General features: G+C 28.9%; 1 protein-coding gene across 4 annotated transcripts in view; it reads right to left on the reverse strand.

Moving 5' to 3' along the window:
- LOC106474971 (oxidoreductase HTATIP2-like) overlaps positions 1 to 10994 on the reverse strand; it is a 36401-nt gene extending 25407 nt beyond the window's left edge. For 3 of the 4 annotated variants that reach the window (XM_022380248.1, XM_013935673.2, XM_022380252.1), the window contains exons 1-5: positions 10845 to 10994; positions 5723 to 5900; positions 4819 to 4926; positions 2193 to 2330; positions 1214 to 1275 (exon numbers count right to left, since the gene is read on the reverse strand). In XM_022380248.1, coding sequence (XP_022235956.1) covers positions 1214 to 1275; positions 2193 to 2330; positions 4819 to 4926; positions 5723 to 5887 — 473 coding nt within the window. In that variant the 5' untranslated portion in view covers positions 5888 to 5900; positions 10845 to 10994. The remainder of the gene's footprint in view (positions 1 to 1213; positions 1276 to 2192; positions 2331 to 4818; positions 4927 to 5722; positions 5901 to 10844) is intronic. The other variant, XM_022380244.1, reaches the window with a different exon arrangement.
- Positions 10995 to 11618: the final 624 nt, after the last annotated feature.

Raw genomic sequence — 11618 nt, forward strand, 5'->3', positions numbered from 1 at the left:
AACTAATCTGACTTTAGCTACCCCTACATATACGTTCAATTTATTTAGTGGGTAGCCAGATATTATAGATAAAGTTAAATTCTAAGAACCAGATAAAATGTATAAGTGATAATAACATACAACAAACAGTAATAATAAGTCTTAAACAAGGAAATAACAACAATGATATATATGACAATTAAAGTAATTAAAATCAACTAACATAGTACTGCTATAAAAGGAACAGTAATACAGCTTGCATTAACTACAGTGAGAAGTAAAATTAACAATGTTCCTAATATTAAAGTTGTTCATTACCACCGAAAGAAAAGTATGGTGCAGATATAATAGATTTTAAAAGCATAGGTAAAAATGACCATCTTTACTAATATGAGCACTCTGAGAGGATTAATTACTAAAAAAAATCGACTTTGATGACCATATCAGATTTTATTTTTATCTCCAAAAATGGATATGTTTGTATTTTCTGGACATGTTACGGATTCAGGCTTGGAGAATTACTATGCAAAATTACTTTTCTTAAAGGTTATAAGTTGTGAACTTTGGTGAAATTTGAAGTTTGTAGAACAAATATTTCTTCAATGTTAAGAATTTAAACATTACTGGATAATATAAAATTAAGATATTTTGAGCACCCTTATATTTATTTAAACAATCAAATCTTCCTTAGCAGGTTTGTAACACTCAAATTTAGCACAAACTGTTATTAATATAACAAAGTACAAGTATTCAAAATATCAGCTAAATTGAGAGGATAAGATATATTAGATATTGAGTGAATCAATAAGAAATGACTCAAATTTAAAATATACTTGCTTACATTTCCTACTTATGATTTACCAAAATAAAAACCTCATCTTTTTTTAATCTCAAGGATTCAAGCCAATTCTTAAAATAACTGACATAATCTGCTTATATAACCACTGAAGATTATAATATCAGGTTTAATTGGATGTCTATCCATCTTAGCAAAAAATAAATCATGCCTCACTATTCTTTTAAACATTTTAACAGCCATAAAAAATTACATACTGTTACTTTTTTTATTATTCTTTCTAATACTATTAATACTACAAGTTAAATATCCAGATTTTAGCTTAATCTACTAAACATGGACACTGCAATCTTGCTAAACAATTACTTCTTCTCTGCGAGTTCTGACTCAACTTTAAGATTACGATTTAAGAAGCAAGTTAAACTTAAAAGTACTTACCCAGGCCTGAATACTGAAAGTCTATCAAAACCAATCTCCTTTAAATCTTCTTCTGCCAAACCCTTCAATGAAGGAAAAAATATTTAAACTTTTAAAGAAACAATACTAGAAAAATAAAATACATATTATAAACAGAAAGATGAGCAACTGTTTCAAGCTTTATATTAAATCACATAAATAAGAAGTGTTTTGTTTTGTGTAGTTTAACAGTCACTTAAAATAACAATTATGCAACTAAATTGAACTGTAATTAGAAAAAGAAAATTCTTGGAAGATAGTGGACAGTGTGATCTAATTACACTGCTGTTTGTGATCATAAAGAAGTTGTTAAACTGGTATTAGTCAAAATAGTAAACAGCTACACCAGTAAGCAAATATTTTATATACATAGACTTTAATTTCATAACACAAAAGGAACTGAAAGGGCAAAATTTGAGAAGAAGATATAATCACAAGATGAGTTCAATCTAATTATGAATATGCAGCTGTTTTTAGCAAATAAGTACACAAGCTCATTAATGTTCTCCTTGCAACTAGCAAACAATTCAAACACCAGAATTTTCATATCAACATTATTTAATATTTATAATTATAATATTTTCCTTCTGGTACACTACACCGATATACTAAAAAGCAGATTAAACTAAAATTAATATATTTTAATGTAGAATAATTATAAAGAATGATTAAACACTCTGAAATCCTTTTTCTCATTACTTAAAAAATGTGAAAATATTAAGCTTGTTCTCTAAATGCAGATTACTGAAATAATTTTTTTATTCAGGTGGTTTTCTGAAAATCAATTTTCCTTAATTTTCAGCTGTAATATAAATAATTTCTTGGTTGTAAAGTCTGCTAAACATAGGTAATGAAAATAACATGGAAATTTAAATAAATTCCATGTAATGTTTATCAAAAAAATAAAACAAGAGTAATGGAAATCAAGTAAATGTTTTTTTATAAGCCTTAAATTTCATACCTTTGTTTTGTGATACAAAATTTTGCTCTTATGATTAGCACCACTGCTAGAAACAAAAATGAAATGTTTGCATCCATGCTGCTTGGCTACTTTAGCACTGTTGACTACATAATCATGGTCTACTTTGAAGAAACCATCCTAAGGAACAGATATTGATAGATTTTAAGATATACAAATAAATACTTTTATACTAGTTATGTATTTAAATTGATACTTATAAATGTCAATACAAAAGTTTACAAATGTCAAATGTAGTTCAACAAGACTTTTTTTAAGAATATTGTTCTCTACGTTTCTACTTTACATTTTTTGTTTTGTTTTAGATATTAGTAACTACTACTCTAGAGGAATTCAGAAATGGATATTTATATATGGTAAAATATGATTTTTTTTTGAAAGACCTAATTAGGGTGTGCATGCATAAAAAATACTTCACTCACTCATAAAAATCAAGTTTCACATAAACCCACATGAATAATTCTAATTTAATAAAACTTGAATACAAGTATCTATTTAATCTAATTTACCTATTTAATAATTTAATGTTTGTTTTCCACTGTTCTTAGGGCCATTTTAAAATGAATTTATTCTGTTTGCATTTTCAAGCAAAAATAAGTAAAGACTAGGTGTTTCAAGTTTTGGTTCAGAGTTGAAAAGATGAAACATGCCTCAGTGAATTTTTTTTTCTTTATAAATTTTAATATGTTTAATAGAGTTGCTACATCTTTTCAGTCTCCTTACTATCTGGATGTGCTTATTGGGAAAGCATTTTCTTTTCAGTTTCTTTTAGGTTTTTAACAAAGCTACATGAAGTCTATCTGAACATAATTATCTCTAATTTTGAACTGATAGAGAGAAGGCAGTTAGACAACAATATTTCACTGCCACCCCTTGGGCTGCTCTTGTCTCACCAAGTAGTAGGATTTAACCATCACCAAATTACAATTTGTTTTTGTGACGATTTGACTTAAACCTTGAATTCTCAGATTCACAGTCCAAGAATGCTGACAATTAGCCAAGCCCATACCTTTTTTAGCATTCTACATTTTTTGTGATTGTTTGAACAATTTAAAAATACACTGCATGTGTAGAACTGTATTATTGCCCTCACATTTTTATTTAGAACAGTAGTTATTCTCCGTTTATTTTGACAAATGGGAGGGTCTTGAATGTTCACCCCTCACAAAGAGAGTACCCGATAGGAAACAATTTAATACTCCACGATTAAAAATATCTTAAATCTTTGATTTTAATTGCAAGTTTTCATTTAATGAGCAGCTGTTTTGGTCTAGAAAACTTTATTTGAAAATGAGTCCCTTCCCCCAATTTGTGTCAAGATTTGCTAAAAGTCCATTGCCTTTTTGCAACATTATTTGTCTCCAGAAAACCTGTTTTCAGAGCTTAACTAGCCAATATACACTGGAATACTTCCAGAAGACATGTTTACCCTAGTATCAGTTGAAAATGCATGGTAGGAAGTTGTGATATTGGCATGAAATGCAAACATTACGGAAGCAATCATGATGGTTTTTTTGTTGGAGTTAAGTGATCAGAAAGATTGTTCAAAAACTTTAGAATCCATTCAAAAGAAAACAAGAAATTGTGAAGCAGAGGGATCAGTATGATCAAGATACTTTTAATATTGTGATCAGGTATATAGTGGAAATGTTTTTCTTAAGCAATTAAAACAAAACTGCAGTTTTTCAGTCCATAGGTGTAGGCCATGATGAGGCAGTATATGACTAACAAAGTAAAATTCAAAGTGTAATTGTTGTTAATCGTACATTCCTATGTGGGGAAATGTCATAGTTGTTTTAACTACTTAAAAGCAAAGAAACATTTTAATGTAAAGCTGATCACAATAAGAAATATAATCATTCAGTGAAACATTAATTTATTAATAAAATACTCTGTTCTTCTCATTGTGAACCACTTTTACCGTGTTAGATCATTCATTATTCACAGATTTAGATATGACTGATCAGACCTTAACCAACAGCTCAAGAACATGTATTGTTGTTTTAACTAAATGCTATACAGTGTGTCCTAGATGTCATAAAGATATTAAAAACCATTTTTACTGTGCAAATATAATGTCCAAAATGGAACAGACTTGAGAAAAAGTAGCCTTACTTTATGAATACTTTGTTTGTTTCATTGTGGTTTTTGAAGCAAAAGATCAACCCCTTAACTTACACAATGTTTCCTATGAGAAATTGATCTAGCATATTTTCTCTCATTCAAAGTTGCTTTTTATGGCAATTTGTAATAATTTTATGATTAAATAAAATAATTATATAACTAGTGATTTTATTGTACACCTATTTTCAGAACATTTATTTAAATCATACTTTTCAAAGCCTCAACAAAGGTCAATCTGTTCCATATATATGTGTCCGTGGCAGTTCTAGAGATGTGGCATATTTGTTCCCATTAGAGTAATTAGTTATGCAGGAATTATAAGTATTTTATACAGTTCATCTTAGAAAATGCTCATAAGATAAATGTATAGTTGAAGTCTTTATGATATATATATTTCTTATACACTGTTCTAATTTTTCTTGATAGGAGAGAATATTAAGAATCCTTGATGATTTTTGTATTTTCAAATCATTGAAGTACATACAGCACCAGCTTTTCCTTTGGTTGTTCCCAAACAACAGAATCCAATTTCCAAATCTTGAAAAGCACTACCATAATCTTCAATCTTTTCAAAATCTACTATACGTTGTTCCTGACATAAACAAGACTTGATTAGTAAAATCAGCAGTTGCACAATAAAAACAAAACAGTAACAAAAAATAGAAGAGATATCTAAAATGTAAATATCATGTAAAGTAAAATGGTTTTGTATTATTTTGAATATACCAATGTCATTTACATTTGTTATTGAAAGAGATTATTTTAGTTATCTTGACTCGACTGCAATAAATTTTTTAAAGGCTTATAATTTTGGTAACATACGAGGTCATGAGCATCAAGTTACATGTACACAAAAACTACTCAGCAATATATTAAAGTTTCTCCACTACAAGGGTCAATCTAGATGTTTCTTTTGAAGTTAACTTATATACAAAACATTCACAATATTATCTGTTTCTTATTATTTACTTCTTCTTACTGCTTCTTGTAATGTTTCAAGAATTGTTTGGGGGTCTCCAAGATAAATTTTTTAGAATGGAATTCACTAAAGAAACCAAAAAATTGAAAAAACAAACAATACAAAGAATTAGCAATTAAGAGAAAACACTAACAAATTTAGTTTAGAAACTAAACAAGTTGAATATCATTTCATCTTACTGTATATTCCTTAGAAGATAAATCCATATTTGAAAATTAATACAAGAATTTTGAATAAATTTAAGAAGTTTATTAATACAGTACCTAGATTAAATTAGCTATTAAATTCATTTTTATAAATTACATTATTATTTTTGGTTCAGAAGTATTTTCATTAACTATTGCTAAGACACTTGTACACATTAACAAAATACTTACAAATATATGAATGATTTTTTAAAATTACTTACATATTTGGTAAAAGGTTCTTCTTCAATCTTTCGTCTCCCGATCAGTACAATTTCAGAAAACTTATCTTCAGCTGACACTGCTTTGAGTAGTTCTTGTCCAACTTCTCCAGATGCCCCAAGTATAAAAACAGAACAGGGAGGTTTATCAGTAGCTTCCATTGCCATTGTGTTGTTCTTACTAACAGAGTAATACATTAACATAGTCTTTAAAATCATACATGTTAAATGAATATTTTTATGAATTTGTTTTATTTACTTGAATCATTCTTAATGTTGAAATCTAGTATCACTGAGTCACAGCACACTGTTTGAAGAAAATTTGTTACCCTTTTACTAGAGAAAATCAAACAATACCATATAAGAATTAACACATTTTCATTCTACTTATTGTTTTACATCATAATGATCAGTGTTTATATTGAAGTATCAAATTATTTATCTTACAATACCTTGAGAGAGCTTTGTTTACAAAAGTCCCACATCAAGAATCAGAAATGGCTTATCACCCTTTTAAAAAATAGGGGTATTTTAAGCAATTCCCAAATCTTTGAGCACTTTCCTAACATACTATCATTGATCTATCAATGTTGAAAAAGAAAGACTGACATATCTGATCCTTGAATTCTATTAAAAATCTGAGAAAAATGTCTGATCCTGGTGCTTTTATGTATTTTGTCTTTTTACTTAGCATCAAAGAATTAACATCTACATGATTTAGGTTAATTACAATATTTCCCAAAGAGTACTCAGGGATAGAAGTATTTCTAACATCCTCTTGTGTAAAATTTGATGAGAACAACTTCAAGAAAGCATTTAAATACCCAGACATCTCATAATCTTCATGAAAACCTTGTCATCATTATATTTTCAGTACCTAAAAGTATCTTTAACTTGTATTGATAAAGTTAATTGCAGTGGGAAGCATAGAAAGTCTAGGCCTAGAAGTTGCTTTCCAAGTGCTAAAGTACAGGACATTATATAGTGCATTGACAATTTAGTTGCAGGCATGAAGGAGCATTCTCTCGCTCTATTTTTTGTAGTAAATGTAGGACCTAATGATGCTGGAAGTTGAAAATCAGATGAGCTGCTTAAAAATTATAAAGAATGCCTTTAGAAGATACAAATAAATATGTGGCCTTTTGTGAGAATGTTCCCTTAGGAAATGAATTATTAAGCAAGATCCAAAGTTTAAATGAAAGATTTATGATAAATACATATTTAATAGCATTTAATAGATGAAATAATTTCAACACAATTACAACTTATAGATAATTTTAGAGAAGAATAATGTTAATGTTGGTAGAAAGAAGTAACTAGCAACTATTTGCTAGTTTAAAAAAAATAAATAAATAGGGGAACTGAAACTTAGTTATACTTGGAAAACATTATTTTGAAGATCCAGGCTATAAATCATTTAAAGTGATAGCTTTCTTAAAATAAGAGGTGTGCAACTCTTTATACAAAGGATGAACTGCAATCTGTTTTGAACTGAAGACTTAATAAATGAAGGTCAAAAGGTTTAATCTATAATGGTAACAATCAGGGGTTTCAAGAATTGAAAATTTTTATATGGCAACCACAATAGGCCACCTATCAGGACAGATGATGTCAATGAGAGATTGCATAATTATATCAGGCCTGTTAGTAATAAGAATACTAATTCAATAATTATGAAATACTTTAATTTTTAAATTTTAGACACAATGAGTGGAACTGTATGGAGTCAAATAGTGAGGGAGAGAAGTTTCTTGAATTGATTTAGAATGGTTTTCTGTAACAAATGGTCAAACAGCCAACCGACAGAGGATGCCATTATAGATTTGTTATTAACCCCAAATGAGGAAACAGGTAAGCAAGACAATGAAGTGAGGGAAAGATGGATTTGAAATATTCTTAAAAATAATTTGTTCTAGTCATGTTCTTAAGAAGAGGAAAAGGATAACAGGAGAAAATCATACCTAATTGGTTTACTAAAGACATAAATGTGAAAATCAGGTATAAATGCCATAAGTTTAAGAAGTTTAAATTGAGAGACAGGATGAAAGACTTACATAACTCTGAAAAGTTAGTTCTAAGACTTCATAAAATGTTAAAGGGGAGGAAAAAAAGGAGTTTATTAGCCCATCAAGGATGTCCCTTCCCAACTATAACCATCCCTTACTACTCATGTAGTCATCCAATCTTTTCTTGAACTCAGTTAAATTTTCTGCCTCAACCAGCCTTGAAGGCAGCACATTCCAAAAGCCAACCACCCTGTTTGAAAAGTAATATTGTCTAAACTGCAGACGACTTTTACACTGCCAAAATTTGAATTTATCCTCCCTTGTCCTATTGTTTTCATTGCTAAACACAAAAAAGTTTGATGGATCTACATTATCAATACTGTTAGTAATCTTAAACACTTCAAGTAAGTCCAGTTTAGGGATTCTAGTCTTCCTAAAAGGATAATCCCACCATCCCAGGTATCCTAATGGCTCTTCTTTGAACTTTCTCCAACAATTCAATGTCCTTCCCGAGGAAGGGAGCCCAAAACTGTTCACAGTACTCTAAATGAGGACTTACAAGTGATCTATACAGTGAAATAACAATGTCACTTGTCTTGTATTCAATATTTCTATAGATGCTACCCAAATTCCTGTTAGCCCTATTGCTAGCTATAATACACTGTTTAGATGAGTGATTTTTAAATCACAACACCAGACAAAATCTTTTTCATATAATTCCCTGAATAGTTTCTCAATTTGAATGTTTTCTAAGAGATTTATTTTCAGAATTATAATGGGGGAAGGGAGATTTTTTTATTTATCTAGTGATTTGGCAGGAGGCATTCGAATGTTGAATTGCAATATGTTTATTAACGTGGTCTGTTTTATTTCATAAACATGCCTAAAATGGTACAGTTTTCTAGCTGTTTCACATCATATGTTATCATCTAGAAATAAAACCCTAAAACTTGCAAAAAGATCTGGTGGGGGATGGAAACCCCTGTGTGTGCTGATGACTATTAAGCTTTTGATTAACAGGTAGTTGAATATGAAAAGACTGTCATTAGATAGAGTGTTGGTTGTTTACTTTGTTTTTGGGATTAAGAGTGAGTTTTAATCTCACAAATATTGTTCTACTTTGTATGTTATTATTACTAGTGATACATATAGTTTATATTATTTCATTATATTTTATCTCATGAACTTCTAAAATGTTTCTCTATTAACAAAATATTTCATTAGTAAAGCTGGGTTATTAGTGGAATTTGCTGTTAATTCTTTAATCATTTGGTTCATTAATCATTTACACAGAGCAGATTGATTATTCTCATATGAGACAGCTAAAGAAAAATTATAATGTTAAAAATCAGGGTTCAATACCATGGTGGGCAGACCACAAAGCCCACTGTGTAGCTTTGTGTTTAACAACAGCATAATGGAACATTGGATAGGCAGAATACTCAAAAACAGTAGAAGAGGTTAGCAACTTACAAATTTTAGAGATAAGTCTGTGATTTTTGATAAATAAAGGGTGGGTTTAATTCATACTTTTTTTTTTCGAGGGTGGGCATAAAGGGACAAATTTGAAGGACCAAATGTTTCTTATTGTCCATAATTTAACATAACTGGAAATGGCTTTCATTTGAGTTTCCAAGTTTATAATTGAGAAAATTGGTGTCATGTTTCCGAAGGTTTATGAATATAGTGTTCCAGATTTTTGAATTAGAAACGACATTATATAAGTTTTCATTTTAATTAAAGAGAAGGAAGAGGTGAGTTGAATGATCTGGTTGTTAATTTGTGATCTTGACATGACAAATAACATAAAACTAACATAAGTTCTACTTTTTCTTAAATTTTAATAGATATTCTGACATTACAAGTAATATTAAAATGTAATTAATAAACCTACTGATCAGTTGTATTTTTGATACTTGACTTGTAAGATGGTATAGGTCAATGCATTAATGTTTCTCTTAAGTGATTGTTATCTTAATCAAATAGGAATTTCAAACTTTGAGCAAGTATTAGATACTTTTACAAATGTTTGTTCTATTTTCAGGTCATGCAATATTGTGCAAAACAATTGAAATAAAACACAACTCAATTTTATTAGCAAGTGATTAATAGTATGTGTACAAAAATTACTTTCAAGACATTCTTTTCTCTATTCTCTCAGCTAATATATAAATATTTTGGATAAATTTATTTTTTAAACATGGCAAAAGTGATACTGAATACTTTTAAAAGTAAATAAAATATTTTCTAAGCAATGAGAATTGGCTAGTACTAGTAGAAGTAAAGTTTTGGCATACTGCAAAGAAGATTACTATTTTCAGCCTTGTGAATATCTGGAATTTGAAAGTTGAAAATACACTGAACTGAAATGTAAACAACACACAGACATAAAATACTCTTTATCTTGATCATAAATTTTTATTTTACAAGTTATATGATAAACTCAGGCTAAGAGTTATATTACTATTACTAAAAAAATGAGTAAATACCTATAACTGATTAAGAAAAACCTTTTTACTAGTATTAGTAACTGTTAGGTGTGATTTTTAACTTATATTAACAGCTTACAACTACAACATAAGTACAAGTCTGTAGCTTAAACTAAAGCATTACCTATTAACTTCTAAGCATCTAACTCAGTACTAAGTTATAAATGTTACTAAAATTAAAAAATGTCAGCAATGTCACTTGTTAATATGCTACATTTTGAAGAGTCATTCTACTGTGATGTGGGTAATACTAAATTAGAGTGCAGATTCTTAAAAAGGGATTTTACCACATTCATATAATGGTGTATGTAAATTTTTGTAATCCAAAAATATTCGTATAACAATAAATATAATGTGATTAGCTTTCGATTCGTTTCAGCTTGATGATGACTTCTGAAGCAAATGGAAAGCTAGTTGCGCTAAAAAATATTGAATTACATATAACAGTGCGAGGAAAAATCCGTTTTTATTTTTAATCACGTTGATTCTCATACTAATAGTAATACTAATACAATTAGTATTTATTATTAGTAATAATAATAATAATAATAATATCACTATCAGTAGTAAGAGTAAGACAAATAAAAGGCCAGACTAATTTATATCGTATTACATAAAAATACACTTTACCCTTCAACGTTTCCAACCAAATTTAGATCAGAATATTCTATACTAGGCCCCGATACTATATTTCAAAATTTGTGTAATCCTAACTGAGCATGATAGATACAACCAACAAGGAAAAATTGAACAATAAGTGTTGTTATTCTCCTGCATTGATTTTTTTTTTTGCTAACTGTCATAACGTAACGCCACCTATTCGTTTTGTTAAAGTTTTTTCACTAAAAAATTAAAATTTCTAAAAACTTTTTACGATGATTACATATTTAAGATTATCCAATTAGTTGTTAATTCTTAGGTAGCTCAAAAACGAATCTTTTTTTGTCATTCGTAAAACCAGAATATGGTTAGCTTAAAAAATTCACCAAAATTTTCCCTCTAAACTAGCTATTGTAATGCATTGAAGAGGATTGAGTAAGTCATATTTGTCATGATATAAAAGACTGTTTAGTATTATTAATCTATTTATTTTGTGAGTGGATATTTCATGATTGTTTAGTTTTTCATAACAAGAGAATTAAAAGCAATTATTTTAAAGTAAACGTTATGACAAATTTAGTTACGTAACTCAGTAAGAATCGTACTTTGTGTATATAATTCATCGATGTTGAGGCTATCGAATGTCGCGTGAACTTTATTGATGTCGAGGATATAGAGATTTCTATAAGATGAGCAGAAGATTAAGTGATAAATATATATATATATATAGTGTGAGACGATCGGGAACAGCAGACAGACAGAGCAGATGAGAAAGTAAAGTCACGGGAAGTAGAAGTTCGAACA

The sequence above is a fragment of the Limulus polyphemus genome, unplaced genomic scaffold, assembly GCF_000517525.1.
Source record: "Limulus polyphemus unplaced genomic scaffold, Limulus_polyphemus-2.1.2 Scaffold144, whole genome shotgun sequence".
NCBI classification, from domain to species: Eukaryota; Metazoa; Arthropoda; class Merostomata; order Xiphosura; family Limulidae; genus Limulus; species Limulus polyphemus.